At 66.3% G+C, this 19,114-nt stretch overlaps 1 protein-coding gene across 3 annotated transcripts; it reads left to right on the top strand.

Annotated features, from left to right (window-relative positions):
* The first annotated feature begins 400 nt into the window (after window positions 1–400).
* On the top strand, window positions 401–19,082 carry LOC104575539 (metastasis-associated protein MTA2). Of its 3 annotated transcripts, none has more exons than XM_088533815.1 (18): window positions 401–446; window positions 1,077–1,144; window positions 1,241–1,334; window positions 2,834–2,951; window positions 4,376–4,439; window positions 5,833–5,950; window positions 6,733–6,835; window positions 8,260–8,359; window positions 8,449–8,637; window positions 8,724–8,798; window positions 9,923–9,981; window positions 10,074–10,171; window positions 11,682–11,821; window positions 13,329–13,557; window positions 14,740–14,829; window positions 15,890–16,011; window positions 17,092–17,249; window positions 18,911–19,082. In XM_088533815.1, the coding sequence occupies exons 1-18, from the start codon at window positions 419–421 to the stop codon at window positions 19,080–19,082; spliced, it is 2,025 nt and encodes a 674-aa protein (XP_088389941.1). In that variant the 5' UTR covers window positions 401–418. The 3 variants fall into 3 exon arrangements, with proteins under 3 accessions (XP_088389941.1, XP_088389940.1, XP_088389939.1); XM_088533814.1 differs by having other exon boundaries at window positions 15,890–16,035; XM_088533813.1 differs by having other exon boundaries at window positions 15,890–16,056.
* The last annotated feature ends 32 nt before the right edge of the window (window positions 19,083–19,114 follow it).

The raw sequence follows: 19,114 nt of genomic DNA, 5'->3' as shown, positions 1-19,114 counted from the left end.
TCGGGGGCGGAAGGAGCCGAATAAGGGGCGGAAAGGGCCGAGCAGGCGGCGGAAAGGGCCGAGCAGGCGGCGGAAGGGGCCGAGCGCGCGGCGGAAAGAGACGAACTGGAGGCGGAAGGGGCCGAGCGGGTGGCGGAAAGAGCCGAATCGTTGCCGGAAGGGGCCGAGCGCGCGGCGGAAGGGGCCGAGCGCGCGGCGGAAAGAGCCGACTCGTGGTCGGAAAGAGCCGAGCGGGCGGCGGAAGAAGCCGAGCGCGCTCCGGAGGGTGCCGAGGCCGCGCCGGAAGGGCCCGAGGCGGCGCCGAGGCCGCTCCGAGGCGCCCGAGCGGGTCGCGCCGGTTGTGGCGGCGGCGGGAGCGGGAAGGCGATGAGGCGGGGGCCAGGCCGGGCCCGAGGGTAGCGCGGCCGAGCGAGCGGCCATGGCGGCCAACATGTACCGCGTCGGCGGTGAGCGGGGCCGGAACGGGCCGGGGGGACGGCGGGAACGGGGGGAGCCCGGCGGGAACGGAGACCGGAGGGAACAGGGGGGAGCCCGGCGGGAACGGGGGATCCCGGAGGGAACGAGGGGATCCGGAGGGGACGCGGGGGATCCCGGAGGGAACGGGGAGATCCGGCGGAATTGGAGACATCTCGGAGGGACCGGGGGGATCCGGAGGGATCATGAGGGGAGCCCGAAGGAAACGGGGGGATCCGGCGGGAATGGGGGGATCCCGGAGGGAACGGGAGGGGCCCGTCGGGATCGGGGACATCCCGGCGGGAACGGGGAGGATCCCGGTGGGAATGGCGGGGGATCCCGGCGGGAATGGGGGAGCCCGGAGGGAACGAGGAGGGGGAAGGGCCCCTCATTTGTTCAGAAGGAGCCTTGGGGGAGGCCGGGTAATTCCATAATTCCCATGGGAAAAGTGGGGGGTGGAAGAGGAGAGCAGGGGCTGTTGGTGGCTCCGTAGGGGGGAGGAATATCTGCAGCCCCTGGGATTTGGGATTTGGGGGTCGTATTTCCAGGGATTCTCCCTTTCAGAGCCGGCCTGGTGGGGGGACGCAATTCCCAATTCCTTTTCCCGCTCCCTTTTCCCGCAGATTACGTCTATTTCGAGAATTCCTCCAGCAACCCCTACCTGGTGCGGCGCATCGAGGAGCTCAACAAGGTGCCACCCCCCGTGTCCCCTCCCGTGTCCCCTCCCGTGTCCCTTCTCCGGGTTTGTCCCACCTCAACGTCCCTTTCCCGTTATCCCGTTTTCCAGACGGCCAACGGGAATGTGGAGGCCAAGGTCGTGTGCCTGTTCCGGCGCCGGGACATTTCCAGCAGCCTCAACAGCCTGGCGGACAGCAACGCCCGTGAGCGGGGCCGGAACGCCGCAGCCGGAGCGGGATGGAGCGGGAATGCGGGATGGGGAGGGGGCGGCAGCACCGGGTGCATCCTGGCAGCTCCGGATGCATCCCAGGAGCTCCAGGGCTCTGGGTCTGGCAGCTCCGGACGCATCCCGGCAGCTCCGGACGCATCCCGGCAGCTCCGGGTCTCCGGGCCTGGCAGCTCCGGACGCATCCCGGGAGCTCCAGGGCTCTGGGTCTGGCAGCTCCGGACGCATCCCGGCAGCTCCGGGTCTCCGGGTCTGGCAGCTCCGGACGCATCCCGGCAGCTCCGGATGCATCCCGGGAGCTCCGGGGCTCTGGGTCTGGCAGCTCCGGACGCATCCCGGCAGCTCCGGGTCTGGCAGCTCCGGATGCATCCTGGAAGCTCCGGGTCTCCGAGTCTGGCAGCTCCGGACGCGTCCCGGCAGCTCCGGGTCTGGCAGCTCCGGACGCATCCTGGAAGCTCCAGGTCTCCGGGTCTGGCAGCTCCGGATGCATCCCAGGAGCTCCAGGGCTCTGGGTCTCGCAGCTCCGGACGCGTCCCGGCAGCTCTGGATGCATCCTGGGAGCTCTAGGGCTCTGGGTCTGGCAGCTCCGGATGCGTCCCGGCAGCTCCGGGTCTCTGGGTCTGGCAGCTCCGGATGCATTCCGGCAGTTCCAGATGCATCCCGGCTTTCCGGGACCGCGGCCAAGGGATTTCTGGCCCTGAGTTCGGGGGATGTTTCCCAAAGTGGGAAAGGTTATCCCAAAGTGTGTGTGGGGGGGGGCGGTTATCCCAGCTCAGGGGGTTATCCCGGCCGTGGGGTTATCCCAACTGGGGGTTATCCAAACTGAGGGGGGTTATCCCGGCCGGGAAGGGGGTTATCCCAGCATGGGGGGATTATCCCGGCCACAGGGGTTATCCCGGCCACAGGGGTTATCCCAGCCGGGGTTATCCCGATCATGGGCGTTATCCCGGCCGAGGGGGCGTTATCCCGGCCGAGGTGGGGTTATCCCGGCCGGGAAGGGGGTTATCCCAGCATGGGGGGATTATCCCGGCTGCAGGGGTTATCCCAGCCGGGGTTATCCCGATCGTGGGGGTTATCCCAGCCAGGAGGGGCGTTATCCCGGCCGAGGGGGCGTTATCCCGGCCGGGAAGGGGGTTATCCCATCCGGGGGGCGTTATCCCATCCGGGGGGGGTTATCCCGGCCGGGAAGGGGGTTATTGCAGCCAGGAAGGGCGTTATCCCGGCCGGGAAGGGGGTTATCCCGGCCGGGAGGGGGGTTATCCCATCCGGGGGGGGTTATCCCGGCCAGGAGGGGTGTTATCCCAGCCGGGAAGGGGGTTATCCCGGCCAAGGGGGGTTATCCCGGCCGGGAAGGGGGTTATCCCGGCCGGGAGGGGGGTTATCCCATCCGGGGGGGGTTATCCCAGCCAGGAAGGGGGTTATCCCGGCCAGGAAGGGGGTTATCCCGGCCCAGGGGTCACCGGCGGCCGTTCCCAGGGGAATTCGAGGAGGAATCCAAGCAGCCGCCCATGTCGGAGCAGCAGCGGCACCAGCTCAAGCACCGGGAGCTCTTCCTGTCGCGGCAGTTCGAGTCGCTGCCGGCCACGCACATCCGGTGGGGCCTGTCCCCGTGTCCCCTCCCCGTGTCCCCTCCTGTCCCCCATGTCCCTTCCTGTCCCCGTGTCCCCTGCCCGTGTCCCCTCCTGTCCCCCGTGTCCCCTTTCTCGTCCCTTGTGTTCTCTCCATCCCCTGTCCCCTCCCCTGTGTCCCCCGTGTCCCGTCCCCCGTGTCCCCTCCCTCGTCGCCTGTGTCCCCCCGTCCCCCATGTCCCTTCCTGTCCCCTCCCTCGTCCCCTGTGTCCCCTCCCTCATCCGTATGTCCCTTCCTGTCCCCTCCCTTGTCCCCTGTGTCCCCTCCCTCGTCTCCCTGTCCCTTCCCTGTGTCCCCTCCTGTCCCCGTGTCCCCTCCCTGTCCCCCATGTCCCTTCCCTGTGTCCCCTCCTGTCCCCTGTGTCCCCTCCCCGTGTCCCCTCCTGTCCCCCATGTCCCTTCCTGTCCCCGTGTCCCCTCCCCGTGTCCCCTCCTGTCCCCCGTGTCCCCTTTCTCGTCCCTTGTGTTCTCTCCATCCCCTGTCCCCTCCCCTGTGTCCCCCGTGTCCCGTCCCCCATGTCCCCTCCCTCGTCGCCTGTGTCCCCCCGTCCCCCATGTCCCTTCCTGTCCCCTCCCTTGTCCCCTGTGTCCCCTCCCTCGTCTCCCTGTCCCTTCCTGTCCCCCATGTCCCCTCTCTCATCCCCTGTCCCCCTCCCCTGTGTCCCCCTCCCGTGTCCCCTCCCTCGTCCCCTGTGTCCTCCATCCCCCGTGTCCCCCTCCCTCGTCCCCCGTGTCCCTTCCTGTCCCCCATGTCCCTTCCTGTCCCCCGTGTCCCCTCTCTCATCCCTTCTGTCCCCCCATCCCGTGTCCCCTCCCCGTCCCCCGTGTCCCCTCCCTTGTACCCTGTGTCCCCCGTCCCCCGTGTCCCTTCCTGTCCCTTGTGTCCCCCCATCCCCTGTCCCCTCTCCTGTCCCCCGTGTCCCCTCCCTGGTCCCCTGTGTCCTCCCCCGCCCCTCCCCTGTCCCTTGTGTCCTCCATGTCCCCTCCACTGTCCCCTGTGCCCCCCTTTTGTCCTGTGTCCCCCGTCCCATGTCCCCTCCCTCATCTCCTGTGTCCCTCCCATCCCCCGTGCCCCCTCCCCTGTCCCGTGTCCCTTCCCCCCTCCTTGTCCCCTCTCCTGTCCCCCCATTCCCTGTCCCCTCTGTCCCCCATGTCCTTCATGTGATGCTGTCCCTGTGTCCCCTCGTCCCCCATGTCGCCCCCCCGTCCCTTGTGTCCCCTCCTGTATCCCCAGTCCCTTCCTATCTCCCCCATCCTCTCCTGTCCCCCCATTTCCCGTCCCCCGTGTCCCCCGCGTGATGTTGTCCCCGTGTCCCCCCGTGACGCCGTCCCCGTGTCCCCTCCCCTGTCCCCCGTGTCCGCCCGTGACGCTGTCCCCGTGTCCCCACAGCGGGAAGTGCAGCGTGACCCTCCTCAACGAGACCGACATCCTGGGCCAGTACCTGGAAAAGGAGGTGGGGACACGGGGGACATGGGGGGGGACACGGGGGACATGGGGACGTGGGGGACATGTGGGGACACGGGGGACATGCAGGGACACATGGGGATCCGGGAACACAGGGAGGACATGGCAGGGACGTGGGGACACGGGGGACATGGGGACATGGCAGGGACATGGGGACACAGGGGACATACGGGGACATGCAGGGACACATGGGGATCCAGGAACATAGTGGGGACATGGCAGGGACATGGGGACACAGGGGACATGCGGGGGAACACGAGGATATGCAGGGACATGGCAGACATGCAGGGACACATGGGGACACAGAGGGAACGTGGGGACACAGGAACATGGTGGGATATAGGGAAAATGATAATTAATGAATTAAGGTCCCTAATTGCCCCTTTTTCAGGACTGCTTTTTCTGCTCGTGGGTATTTGAGGGACACATAGGGACACAGAGGGGTCACACAGGGGACATGGATGGACACGGGGGGGTGGCAATTAATGAATTAAGGCCCCTAATTGCCCCTTTTTCAGGACTGTTTTTTCTCGCGGGTATTTGAGGGACACATGGGGACATGGAGGGACACAGAGGGGACACATGGGGACACACAGGGACATGGAGGGATATAGGGGAAATGACAATTAATGAATTAAGGGCCCTAATTGCCCCTTTTTCAGGACTGCTTTTTCTACTCGTGGGTATTTGAGGGACACATAGGGACACAGAGGGGACACATGGGGACACACGGGGACATGGAGGGACACAGGAGGGTGACAATTAATTAATTAAGGCCCCTAATTGCCCCTTTTTCTGGACTGCTTCTTCTACTCAAGGATATTCGAGGGACACGTGGGGACACAGAGGGGACACGTGGGGACATGGGGGGACACACGGGATACGTGGGGACATGGAGGGACATAGGGACACAGAGGGGACACATGGGGACACACAGGGACATGGAGGGACACAGCGGGGTGACAATTAATTAAGACCCCTAATTGCCCCTCTTTCAGGACTGCTTCTTCTACTTGCGGGTATTTGAGGGACACGTGGGGACACAGAGGGGACACGTGGGGACATGGGGGGACATAGGGACACAGAGGGGACACATGGGGGCACACAGGGACATGGAGGGACACGGGGGGGGGTGACAATTAATTAATTAACGCCCCTAATTGCCCTTTTTTCAGGACTGCTTCTTCTACTCGTGGCTATTTGAGGGACACGTGGGGACACAGAGGGGACACATGAGGGGACATGGGGGGACACACGGGATACGTGGGGACATGGAGGGACATAGGGACACAGAGGGGACACATGGGGACACACAGGGACATGGAGGGACACGGGGGGGGTGACAATTAATTAATTAACACCCCTAATTGCCCCTTTTTCAGGACTGCTTCTTCTACTCGCTGGTGTTCGACCCGGTGCAGAAGACGCTCCTGGCCGACCAGGGCGAGATCCGCGTGGGCTGCAAATTCCAGGCGGAAATTCCCGAGCGCCTGGCGGAGGGTGCGGGGCCGGGAAGGGCTGGGGGGGCGGGAAAGGATTTGGGGGGTCATGAAAGGTTTTGGGGGGGTCATGAAAGGTTTGGGGGGTTACTAAAGGTTTTGGGGGTTATTAATAGGTTTTGGAGGATCATTAAAGGTTTTGGGGGATCATTAAAGGTTTTGAGGGGTCATTAAAGGATTTGGGGGATCATTAAAGGTTTTTTGGGGGGCTATTAATAGATTTCGGGGGTCATTAAAGGTTTTGAGAGGTCATTAAAGGATTTAGGGGATCATTAAAGGTTTTTTTTGGGGGGTTATTAAAGGATTTGGGGGTTATTAAAGGTTTGGGGGGTCATTAATGGATTTTGGGGGTCATTTAAGTTTTTGGGGGGGTTATTACAGGATTTTGGAGGTCGTTAAAGGCCTTGAGGGGTCATTAAAGGATTTGGGGGATCATTAAAGATTTTTGGGGGGGTTATTAAAGGATTTGGGGGGTTATTAGAGGTTTTGGGGGGTATTAAATGTTTTCGAGGATCTATTAAAGTTTATTGGGGAGTTATTAAAGGTTTTGGGGGGCCATTAAAGGATTCTGGGGATCACTAAAGGGTTTTGGGGGGTCATTCAGGGTTTTGGGGATCATTAAAGGATTTTTGGGGGTCGTTAAAGGATTCTGGGGATCATTAAAGGATTCTGGGGATCACTAAAGGTTTTGGGGATCATTAAAGGATTTTGGGGGGTCATTAAAGGATTTTGGGGGGTCATTAAAGGTTTTGGGGGTCATTAAAAGTTTTGGGGTCCCCCCAGGCGAGTCGGACAACCGCAACCAGCAGAAGATGGAGATGAAGGTCTGGGACCCCGACAACCCCCTCACGGACCGGCAGATCGACCAGTTCCTGGTGGTGGCTCGGTGAGGGGACAGGGGACACTGGGGACACCGGGGGGCCGCGATGACACCCCCTGTCACCCCCTGCCACCCCCTGCGATGTCCCTAGGGCCATGGGCACCTTTGGGGGCACCCTGGACTGCAGCAGCTCCATGGGGCAGCCCATGAGCACGGTGATTTGAAGGGGGACAGGGGACACCGGGAGGGGACAGGGGACACTGGGAGGGTCCATGCTGTCACCCGCTGTCCCCTGTCACCTTTGTCACCCCCTGTGATGTCCTCAGGGCCGTGGGCACCTTTACGCGCGCCCTCGACTGCAGCAGCTCCATGGGGCAGCCCATGAGCACAGTGATTTCAGGAGGGGACAGGGGACACCAGGAGGGGACAGGTGACACCAGCGGGGTCTGTGCTGTCCCCTGTCACCCCCTACGATGTCCCCTGGGCCGTGGGCACCTTCGCGTGCGTCTTCAACTGCAGCAGCTCCATGGGGCAGCCCATGAGCACAGTGCTTTCAGGAGGGTACAGGGGACACTAGGAGGGTCTGTGCTGTCACCCGCTGTCCCCTGTCACCCTTGTCACCCCCTACGATGTCCCCAGGGCCGGGGGCACCTTCACGTGCGCCCTCGACTGCAGCAGCTCCATGGGGCAGCCCATGGGAACGGCGCATTGGGAGGGGACAGGGGTCACTGGGGCGGAACAGGGGACACTGAGGGGGACAGAGGACACTGGGGGGGACAGAAGACACCCAGGGGGGTCCATGCTGTCCCCTGTCACCCCCTGCGATGTCCCCAGGGCCGTGGGCACCTTTGCGTGCGCCTTTGACTGCAGCAGCTCCATGGGGCAGCCCATGAGTACAGTGCTTTCAGGAAGGGACAGGGGACACCAGGAGGGGACAGAAGACACCCAGGGGGGTCCATGCTGTCCCTTGTCACCCCCTGTGATGTCCCCAGGGCCGTGGGCACCTTCACGCGCGCCCTCGACTGCAGCAGCTCCATGGGGCAGCCCATGAGTGTGGCTCTTTGCAGGGGGACAGGGGACACCGGGAGGGTCCGTGCTGTCACCCACTGTCCCCTGTCACCTTTGTCACCCCCTACGATGTCCCCAGGGCCGTGGGCACCTTCGCGCGCGCCCTCGACTGCAGCAGCTCCATAGGGCAGCCCCATGGGGCAGCTCATGAGTGTGGCGCATCGGGAGGGGACAGGGGGGACAGGAGGGGACAGGGGACACCAGGAGGGGACAGGGGACACCAGGGGTGTCCGTGCTGTCCCTTGTCACCCCCTACGATGTCCCCAGGGCCGTGGGCACCTTCGCATGCGCCCTTGACTGCAGCAGCTCCATGGGGCAGCCCATGAGTGTGGCGCATCGGGAGGGGACAGGGGACACCGGGAGGGTCCGTGCTGTCACCCGCTGTCCCCTGTCACCTTTGTCACCCCCTACGATGTCCCCAGGGCCGTGGGCACCTTCGCGCGCGCCCTCGACTGCAGCAGCTCCATCCGCCAGCCCAGCCTGCACATGAGCGCGGCGGCCGCCTCGCGCGACATCACCCTGGTGAGTCCCCAAGCGCCACCAACCCGCGCGTGACCCCGTGGGGTCTCTCCACACCGCTCACGTGTCCCCCCTGTCACCCTCGGGGACAGTTCCACGCCATGGACACGCTGCAGCGCAACGGCTACGAGCTGGCGCGGGCCATGGCCACGCTGGTGCCGCAGGGCGGCCCCGTGCTGTGCCGGGACGAGATGGAGGAATGGTCGGCGTCCGAGGCCATGCTCTTCGAGGAGGCGCTGGAAAAGTACGGGAAGGACTTCAATGACATCCGGCAGGACTTCGTGAGTGGCACCGGGGACGTGGGGACGCCCCCGTGGGGTCCCCGGGGCGGGGGTGACGTGTTGTCGGTGTCACCGTCGCCGCGCAGCTGCCCTGGAAGTCGCTGGCCAGCATCGTGCAGTTCTACTACATGTGGAAGACCACGGACCGCTACATCCAGCAGGTGGGGACGCGGTGGCACCGCGGGGACGGGGTGGGGACAGGGTGGCACCATGGGGACAGGGTGGCACCATGGGATTCAGTGTGGGGACAGGGTGGCACCGTGGGGACAGGGTGGCACCAGGGGATTCAGTGTGGGGACAGGGTGGCACCGTGGGGACGGGGTGACACTATGGGGTTCAGTGTGGGGACAGGGTGGCACCGTGGGGACAGGATGGGACCATGGGGTTCAGTGCGGGGACAGGGTGGGACCATGGGGACGGGGTGGCACCGTGGGGACCAGGTGACACCATGAGGTTCAGTGTGGGGATGGGGTGGCACCGTGGGGACCGGGTGACACCAGGGGGTTCGGTGCGGGGACAGGGTGGCACCGTGGGGACGGGGTGACACCGGGGGGACAGGGTGGCACTGTGGGGACCAGGTGACAGCATGGGGTTCAGTGTGAGGACAGGGGGTGTCACTGTGGGGACCAGGTGACACCATGGGGACCAGGTGAAAACCATGGGGTTCAGTGTGGGGACAGGGTGGCACCGTGGGGACGAGGTGACACCATGGGGCTCCGTGTGGGGACAGAGGTGGCACCGTGGGGACCAGGTGACACCGTGGGGACCAGGTGACACCACGGGGTTCAGTGTGGGGACAGGGTGGCACCATGGGGTTCAGTGCAGGGACAGGGTGGCACTGTGGGGACCAGGTGACACCACAGGGTTCAGTGTGGGGACAGGGTGGCACCGTGGGGACGGCGTGTCACCACAGGGCTCAATGTGGGGACAGGGGGTGTCACCGTGGGGCTCAATGGGGGGACAGGTGGTGTCGCCATGGGGACAGGCTGTCACCATGGGGATGGGGGTGTCACCATGGGGCTTGTTGTGTGGATGGGGTGTCACCATGGGACTCAACATGGGTACAGGGGGTGTCACCGTGTGGACGGGAATGTCACCATGGGGACAGGCTGTCACCATGGGGACAGGGGTGTCACCACGGGGCCCAACGTGGGGCCAGTTTTGGTGTCATTTGGCGCTCGCCGATGAACTTGGGGGTTGTGGGGGGGGCTCGGGGGGGGTCCCCCTCAATGTGGGGACAAGGGGGGGGCTCCGGACCCCCCTCACCCCCCCGCGCCCCCCCCAGAAGCGGCTGAAGGCGGCGGAGGCCGACAGCAAGTTGAAGCAAGTCTATATCCCCACATAGTGAGTATGGGGACACGTTGGGGACACGTTGGGGACATGGGGACACGGGGGGGGTGTCCCTGACCCCCTCTGTCCCCGTGTCCCCCCCCCAGCACCAAGCCCAACCCCAACCAGATCATCTCGGTGGGCTCCAAGCCCGGCCTCAACGGAGGCGCCTTCCAGAAGGGGCTGACGTGCGAGAGCTGCCACAGTGAGTGCGGGGACACGGGGGGACAGGGGGGATATGGGGAGTCATGGGGACATGGGGAGACATGGGGAGGATACAGGGAGGATATGGGGGGACATGGGGACATGAGGGGATAGGGGACCCGGGAGGACAGGGGCACGGGGGGGACATGGGACACAGGGGGACATGGGAGGACATGGGGGCATGGGGAGACAGGGGACACAGGGACAGGGGAAGGCATGGGGACGTGGGGGGACATGGGGAGACATGGGGACATCAGGGGATGGGGAGGACATGGGGACAGGGGGAGGCATGGGGATATGAGGGGACAGGGGACACAGGGGGCACGAGGGGACAGGGGACACGGGGAGGGTATGGGGACACGAGGGGACAGGGGACACGGGGAGGGTATGGGGACACAAGAGGACAGGGGACATGGGGAGAGATGGGGACATGGGGAGGCATGGGGACATGAAGAGACACAAGGGGACAGAGGACATGGGAATGGGGGACACGGGGACACAGGTGGGGCGGGGGGACATAGAGGGACACGGGGAGGATATGGGGACATGACGGGACAGGAGGGGACACAGGGGGGACATGAGGGGACATGGGGACACACGGGGGGACACGGGGACATGGAGGGACACGGGGGGGACACAGGGACACAGTGGGGTGGGCACATGCAGTGCCGGGGGGGGGAGTCTCTGCATTGGGGTCTCCCCAGGTTTTTGGGGGGTCTCCCCGTGTTTTTTGGGGGTCTCCCCGGGTTTTTTGGGGGGGTCCTCATGCCGTTCCCCCCCCCAGCGACGCAGTTGGCGCAGTGGTACGCGTGGGGCCCCCCCAAAATGCAGTGCCGGGGGGGTCTCTGCATTGGGGGCTCTCCCGGGTTTTGAGGGGGTCTCCCCAGGTTTTTGGGGTGTCTCTCCGGGTTTTTGGGGGGTCTCCCCGGGTTTTTGGGGGTCTCCCCGTGTTTTTGGGGGTGTCCTCACCCCTTTCCCCCCGCCCAGCGACGCAGTCGGCGCAGTGGTACGCGTGGGGCCCCCCAACATGCAGTGCCGGAGGGGGGTCTCTGCATTGGGGACTCTCCCGTGTTTTTGGGGGGTCTCCCCGGGTTTTGGGGGGTCTCCCCACATTCCAGGGGGTGTCCTCACGCCGTTCCCCCCCCCCAGCGACGCAGTCGGCGCAGTGGTACGCGTGGGGCCCCCCCAACATGCAGTGCCGGGGGGGTCTCTGCATTGGGGGCTCTCCCGTGTTTTTTGGGGGACTCTCCCGTGTTTTTTGGGGGTCTCCCCGGGTTTTTGGGGTCTCCCCGTGTTTTTGGGGGGCTCCTCACGCCGTTCCCCCCCCCAGCGACGCAGTCGGCGCAGTGGTACGCGTGGGGCCCCCCCAACATGCAGTGCCAGGGGGATCTCTGCATTGGGGGCTCTCCCGGGTTTTTGGGGGGACTCTCCCGTGTTTTTTGGGGGTCTCCCCGGGTTTTTGGGGTCTCCCCGTGTTTTTGGGGGGGTCCTCACCCCTTTCCCCCCCCCAGCGACGCAGTCGGCGCAGTGGTACGCGTGGGGCCCCCCCAACATGCAGTGCCGCCTCTGCGCCTCGTGCTGGATCTACTGGAAGAAGTACGGGGGGCTCAAGACCCCCACGCAGCTGGAGGGCGCCGCGCGCGGCCCCGCGGTGAGGGGCGGGGCCTGGGGGAAAGGGGCGGGGCCTGGGGAAAGGGGGTGGGGCCTGGGGGAAAGGGGGTGGGCCTTGGGGAGGGGCTTGGGGTGGGGTGGGGCTTGGGGGAGAGGAGTGGGGCTGGGGAATGGGTGGGGCTTGGGGAGGGGCGGGGCTGAGGGAACGGGTGGGGCTTGGGGAGGGGCTTGGGGAGGGGCGGGGCTTGGGGGAATGGGTGGGGCTGGGGGAATGGGTGGGGCTTGGGGAGGGGCAGGGCCTCGGAAGAGGGGCGGGGCTTAGGGAAAAGGGTGGAGTCTGATGAAGGGGCGGGACTACCCCGCAGTGAGGAAGACGACGTTTTTGGGGAAGCAAACAGGTTTTTGGGGGGAATAAATGGGCATTTGGGGGGGGGGCGAAGAAACGGGCGTTTTGGGGGGAACAAATGGCTTTTTGGTGGTGGAAAGAGGCTTTTTTGGGGGGGATAAAGGGTCTTTTGGGGGGAAAGAATGAGCATTTTGGGGGGAATAAACAGGCATTTTGGGGAGAATAAACGGGCATTTTGGGGGGAATAAACGGGGTTTTTTTGGTGGGGGAAACAGGCATTTTGGGGGAATAAATGGGCATGTTAAATGGGCATTTTGGGGGGAATTAAGGAGCATTTTGATGGGGGGAAACGTGCTTTTTGGGGGAAACAAGTGCCCTTTTAGATGGGGAAAAGGGGCATTTTGGGTGCGGGCAATGCCCCTTCCTTCGGGGGCCACCCCAAGCCGCTGTCCCCGTGTCCCCATGTCCCCTCAGGAGCCGCACTCGCGGGGCCACGTGCCGCGGCCCGAGGCGCAGAGCCTGTCCCCCTACGCCAGCAGCGCCAGCCGGGCCATGTCCCCCCATGTCCCCCATGTCCCCCATGTCCTCATGTCCCCCCATGTCCCCCATGTCCCCCATGTCCTCATGTCCCCCATGTCCTCATGTTCCCCATGTCCCCATGTCCTCATGTCCCCCATGTCCCCCCATGTCCCCATGTCCCCCATGTCCTCATGTCCCCCATGTCCCCTGTCACCGCAGGAGCCGCACTCGCAGGGGGAAGAAATGGGTCTTTTGATGGGGAAAAGGGGCATTTTGGGTGTGGGCAATGCCCCTTTCCTTGGAGGCCACCCCAAGCCACTGTCCCCATGTCCCCATGGCAGGAGCTGCACTCGCGGCAAAGAAATGTTTATTTTGGTGCAGAAAATGTGCTTTTTTGGGGAAACAAGTGCCCTTTTTGATGGGGAAAAGGGGCATTTTGGATGTGGGCAATGCCCCTTTCTTGGAGGCCACCCCAAGGCGCTGTCCCCCCATGTCCCCCATGTCCTCATGTCCCCTATCACCGCAGGAGCCATACTCACGGGGGGAATAAATGTGCTTTTTGGGGGAAACAAGTGCCCTTTTAGATGGGGAAAAGGGGCATTTTGGGCGTGGGCAATGCCCCTTTCCTTGGAGGCCACCCCAAGCTGATGTCCCCATGTCCCCATGTCCCCTGTCACCGCAGGAGCCGCACTCGCGGGGCCACGTGCCGCGGCCCGAGGCGCAGAGCCTGTCGCCCTACGCCAGCAGCGCCAGCCGGGCCAAGCTGCTGGCCAAGAACCGGCAGACGTTCCTGCTGCAGACCACCAAGCTGACGCGGCTGGCGCGGCGCGTGTGCCGGGACATCCTGCGGCCGCGGCGCGCCGCCCGCCGCCCCTACGCGCCCGTCAACGCCGGGGCCATCAAGGCAGAGGGTGAGCGGGGATGGGAATGGGGATGGGATTGGGATGGGGATGGGGATGGGAGTGGGGATGGGGACGGGGATGGGAATGGGATGGGGATGGGATGGGATGGGGACGGGGATGGGAATGGGATGGGGACGGGAATGGGATGGGGATAGGGATGGGATGGGGATGGGGATGGGATGGGGATGGGAATGGGATGGGGATGGGAATGGGATGGGGATGGGATGGGGACGGGGATGGGAATGGGAATGGGGATGGGATGGGGATGGGAGTGGGGATGGGGATGGGAATGGGATGGGGATGGGGATGGGATTGGGATGGGGATGGGATGGGGATGGGGATGGGATGGGGATGGGATGGGGACGGGGATGGGAATGGGATGGGGATGGGATGGGGACGGGGATGGGGATGGGAGTGGGGATGGGGATGGGATGGGGATGGGGATGGGATGGGGATGGGGACGGGGATGGGAATGGGATGGGGATGGGATGGGGATGGGAATGGGATGGGGATAGGGATGGGATGGGGACGGGGATGGGATGGGGATGGGATGGGGACGGGGATGGGAATGGGAATGGGGATGGGATGGGGATGGGAGTGGGGATGGGATTGGGATGGGGATGGGATTGGGGGTGGGGATGGGGATGGGATGGGGATGGGATGGGGATGGGGATGGGAATTGGAATGGAACTGGGATTGGGAATGGGAGTGGGAATGGGGGGGAATGGGGAGGGGGGGGATGGGGAAGAAGAGGGGAGAAATGGGGATGGGGAAATGGGGAGGAAGAGGGGGAATAAGGAGGAAGAGGGGGGAAATGGGAGAATGGAGGGGAAGAGGGGAGAATGGGGAGGAAGAGGAGGGAAATGGGGGAATGGATGGGAAGAAGGAGGAAATGGGGGGAAGAGGGGGAATGGGGAAGAAGAAGGGGGAAATGGGGGAATGGAGGGGAAGAGGGGGGGAATGGGGGGGAAGAGGGGGGAAATGGGCAGGGGGAATGGGGAGGAAGAGGGGAAAAATGGGGGGGAATGAGGAGGAAGAGGGGGAAAGGGGGGGAAATGGGAGATTTTGAACAGCTGTTCATGGTGTTTTCTGTTGTTTTATCCCCCGTTCCTGGTTGTTTCCCTCCCCATTCCCGATGTTCCCGGCTGGTCTCCTCCCTGTTCCGGCTGTTCCGGCGGTTGCCCCGCGCAGGCTCCGTGCGGCTGCCCAAGGCGGCCAAGGCGCCGCTCAAGATCCTCCCGCTGGCCCGGCTGCCCCTGGCCGCCATCGTCAAGGAGCTGGGTGAGCGCGTGTGGGGCTGGGGGGCGTGTGGGGCGCCCTATGGGGCAGCCCTGGGGCCGCGTGTGGGGCTGGAGGGGGTGTGGGGCGCCCTATGGGGCAGCCCCGGGGCTGTATGTGGGGCTGGGGGGCGTGTGGGGCACCCTATGGGGCACCCCTGGGGGCACGTGTGGGGCTGGAGGGGGTGTGGGGCACCCTATGGGGCAGCCCCGGGGCTGTATGTGGGGCTGGGGGGGGTGTGGGGCGCCCTATGGGGCAGCCCTGGGGCCGCGTGTGGGGCTGGAGGGGGTGTGGGGCGCCCCATGGGGCAGCCCCGGGGCTGTATGTGGGGCTGGGGGGGTGTGGGGCGCCCTATGGGGCACCCACACATCTGAATGTGGGGCTGGGGGGGTTATGGGGTCCCTGCGGCACCCTATGGGGCACCCCCAGGGCTGTATGTGGGGCTGGGGGGGTTATGGGGTGTCTGCGGCACCCTATGGGGCACCCCCAGGGCTGTATGTGGGGCTGGGGGGGTTATGGGGTCCCTGCGGCACCCTATGGGGCACCCCCAGGGCCGTATGTGGGGCTGGGGGTGATTGTGGGGCACCCCTGGGGCTGTATGTGGGGCTGGGGGGCGGGTTATAGGGTCCCTGCCCTATGGGGCACCGCCCCCTCACCCCCCCCCCCCAGGTTGCTCACCCCGCCCTGTGGGTCTCTGGCCCCGCCCCCTGGTCACTGACCCCGCCCCCCTCGCCCCCCCCCCCCACGGTTGCTGACCCGGCCCCCTCACCCCCCCCCCCCACGGTCGCTGGCCCCGCCCCCTCACCCCTCCCGTGGTCGCTGACCCCACCCCACAGGTCTCTGACCCCGCCTCTTCACCCCCCCCACACGGTCGCTGGCCCCGCCCCAGGAGTCGCTGACCCCGCCCCCTCACCCCCCCCATGCTCGCTGACCCCACCCCACGGGTCTCTGACCCCGCCCCCTCACCCCCCCCACGATCTCTGGCCCCGCCCCCTCACCCCCCCGGTTGCTGGCCCCGCCCCCCCGCAGTCACTGACTCCGCCCCCTCTCCCCCCCCCCGCAGCCGCACAGGCCCCCCTGAAGCCGCGGGCGCCGCGGGGCTCCAAGACCCCCATTAACCGCAACCAGCTGAGCCAGAGCCGCGGCCTGGCCGGGCTCGTGGGCAAGAGGGGCTACGAGAGCGGGGCCGACGGCCACCGCGGCCCGCGGGTACGGGGGCGGGGCCTGCGGGTACGGGGGCGGGGCCGGGGCGGGGCCTGCGGGACCGGGGCGGGGACTGAGCGGGGGGCAGGGCCTGCACTGAGGGGCTGGGGCCAGCAGGGAGGGGCGGGGCCTAAGAGGGGGCGGGGCGGTGGGGAGGGGAGGGGCGTGCGGGGAAGGGTGGGGTCTGCAGGGAAGGGTGGGGTCTGCAGGGAGGGGGCGGGGCCTGCACCCGAGGGGCTGGGGCCAGCGGGGAGAGGCGGGGCCTGAGCGGGGGGCGGGGCCTGCGGGGAGGGGATGGGGCCAGCAGGGAGGGGCCTGCGGGGAAGGGTGGGGTCTCCGGTGAGGGGCGGGGCCTGCACTGAGGGGTTGGGGCTGTGGGGAAGGGGCGGGGTCTGGGTCGTGGGGCAGAGGAATGGGGGCGGGGCTTGGGGAAAGGGTGGGTCCTCGAGGAAGGGGTGGGGCCTGGGGTGGGCAGGGCTTTTGGGAAAGGGGTGGGGGCTGTTGGGAGGGGCGGGGCTAAGGCTGGATGGGGGTGGGGGTTATGAGAAAGGGGTGTGGCTTATGGAAAGGGGGGCAGGGCCTAGGGAAGGGGCGGGGCCCGGACTGTGGAGTTGAGTTGTGGTTGGGGGGCGGGGTTTGTGGGAAAGGGGTGGGGTTGGGGAGGGGGCGTGGTTCATGGGGGTAGGTGGATGGATGGGCGGGGCTTTTGGAAAGGGGTGGGGCTTTGGGGAAAGGAGGTGGGGTCTAGGGAAGGGGCGGGGTTAGGGTTGGGGAGGTGGGGCTTAAGGGTAGTGGGGGGTGGGGCCTGGTGTGGTTGACAAGGGGCGGGGCCAGTTGTGTGATTGACAGGGAGGCGGGTCGTGGAGGAGTTTGGGTGGGGCCTGCCATGATTGACAAGGGGAGGGGCCTGTGAAGGGTGTGTGTGCAGGGGGGCGTGGCCTAAGTGCTTGGCAAGGGGAGGGGCCTATGGGGAACGCGCTGGGGGGTGGGGCCTCTGGAAACCCACTGAGGGGGCGGAGCCGCACGCGGTGGGCGTGGCCTGACGCGGCGGGCGTGGCGCAGGTGCCGGGGGCGGGGCTGCCCTTCTCCACCAATGGGCGCGCGGCGGCGGCGGCCGGGGGGGGCCTGCGGGGGGGCTCCCAACCGGCCGCCAAGAGGCAGAAACTGAACCCGGCCGATGCCCCCAACCCCGTGGTGTTCGTGGCCACCAAGGACACCAGGTGGGGCTAGTGGGGCAATGGGGGGCGGCTATGGGGCAGGGGGACAGCTATGGGGCGGGGGGGCAGCTATGGGGCAGGGGGGGCAGCTATGGGGCAGGGGGGACCCATCATGAGAGGGGAGGAGCCTCGAGGTTTGTCCCCAACCCCGTGGTCTTCGTGGCCACCAAGGACACCAAGTGGAGGGGGACAGTGTGGGGGGCTATGGGTGGCCCTGGGGGTGTTGATGGCTCTGGGGGTGTTGGTGGCCCTGTGGGGTCTATGGGTGGCCCTGGGGGTGTTGGTGGCCCTGGGGGGGCTGTTGGTGGCCCTAGGGGGTGGCCCTGGCAGGGGCTGTGGGTACCTCTGAGGGTGTTGGTGGCCCTGGGTGTGTTGGTGACCCTGGGGGGGTCTGTGGTGGCCCTGGGGGTGTTGGTGGCCCTGTGGGGTCTATGGGTAGCCCTGGGGGGGTGTTGGTGTCCCTGGGGGGGTGTTGGTGTCCCTGGGGGTGTTGGTGGCCCTGTGGGGTCTATGGGTGGCCCTGTGGAGTCTATGGGTGGCCCTGGAGGTGTTGGTGGCCCTGTGGGGTCTATGGGTGACCCTGGGGGGGTGTTGGTGTCCCTGGGGGAGTGTTGGTGGCCCTGGGGGTGTTGGTGACCCTGAAGGGGTCTGTGGTGGCCCTGGGGGTGTTGGTGGCCCTGTGGGGTCTGTGGGTGGCCCTGGAGGTGTTGGTGTCCCTGGCGGGGGTATTGGTGGCCTGGGGGGTGTTGATGGCCCTGGGTTGGTGACCCTGGAGGGGTCTGTGGGTGGCCCTGGGGGTGCTATGGGTGGCCCAGGGGGTGTTGGTGTCCCTGGGGAGTGTTGGTGGCCCTGGGGAGGCTGTTGGTGGCCCTGGGGGGTGTTGGTGGCCCAGGGGGTGTTGGTGGCCCTGGGTGTGTTGGTGACCCTGGAGGGGTCTGTGGTGACCCTGGGGGGTCTGTGGTGACCCTGGGGGGTCTGTGGGTGGCCCTGGGGGTGTTGGTGGCCCTGGGGGTCTATGGGTGTCCCTGGGGGGGTGTTGGTGGCCCTGGGGGTGTTGGTGGCCCCGGGGGGGTGTTGGTGGCCCTGGGGAGGCTGTTGGTGGCCCTGGGGGGGTGTTGGTGGCCCTGGGGGGTGTTGGTGGCCCTGGGGAGGCTGTTGGTGTCTCTGGGGGGTGTTGGTGGCCCTGTGGAGTCTATGGGTGGCCCTGGAGGTGTTGGTGGCCCTGTGGGGTCTATGGGTGACCCTGGGGGGGTGTTGGTGTCCCTGGGGGAGTGTTGGTGGCCCTGGGGGTGTTGGTGACCCTGAAGGGGTCTGTGGTGGCCCTGGGGGTGTTGGTGGCCCTGTGGGGTCTATGGGTGGCCCTGGGGCTGTTGGTGACCCTGGGGGGCTGTTGGTGTCCCTGGGGGGCTGTTGGTGTCCCTGGGGGGGTGTTGGTGGCCCTGGGGAGGCTGTTGGTGGCCCTGGGGGGGTGTTGGTGGCCCTGGGGGGTGTTGGTGGCCCTGGGGAGGCTGTTGGTGTCTCTGGGGGGTGTTGGTGGCCCTGGGGATGTTGGTGTCCCTGGGGGGTGTTGGTGGCCCAGGGGGTGTTGGTGGCCCCGGGGGTGTTGGTGTCCCCGGCGGTGGCCGTCCCTCGCTGACCCCCCCTCCCCGTGTCCCCCCCCATAGGGCCCTGCGCAAGGCCCTGTCCCACGCGGAGCTCCGCCGGGCCGCCCGCCGCCCCCACCTGCCCCTGCGGCCCAAACCCCCCCGGCCCGGGGTGGGCGGGGCCACGGCCCCGGCGCCCCCCGCGCCCCCCCACCCCGCCAGCACCTCCGAGCCCATCGTCCTGGAGGACTGACCCCGCCCCCTCCCGCCGCGGCCACGCCCCCT

This window comes from Tinamus guttatus, unplaced genomic scaffold (assembly GCF_059628265.1).
Source record: "Tinamus guttatus ecotype Peru unplaced genomic scaffold, ASM5962826v1 Tinamus_guttatus_pri_ptg000523l, whole genome shotgun sequence".
NCBI classification, from domain to species: domain Eukaryota; kingdom Metazoa; phylum Chordata; class Aves; order Tinamiformes; family Tinamidae; genus Tinamus; species Tinamus guttatus.
Note: the sequence above shows the minus strand (reverse complement) of the source record. Positions and strands in the feature narration are given on the sequence as shown.

Coding starts and splice junctions, on each gene's coding strand:
- LOC104575539 (XM_088533813.1), top strand. CDS start 419: ATGGCGGCCAACATGTACCGCGTCGGCG. Junction 9,982..10,073: donor CAAGTCTATATCCCCACATA/GTGAGTATGGGG, acceptor TCCCCCCCCCAG/CACCAAGCCCAACCCCAACC. Junction 16,057..17,091: donor TACGGGGGCGGGGCCTGCGG/GTACGGGGGCGG, acceptor GGCGTGGCGCAG/GTGCCGGGGGCGGGGCTGCC.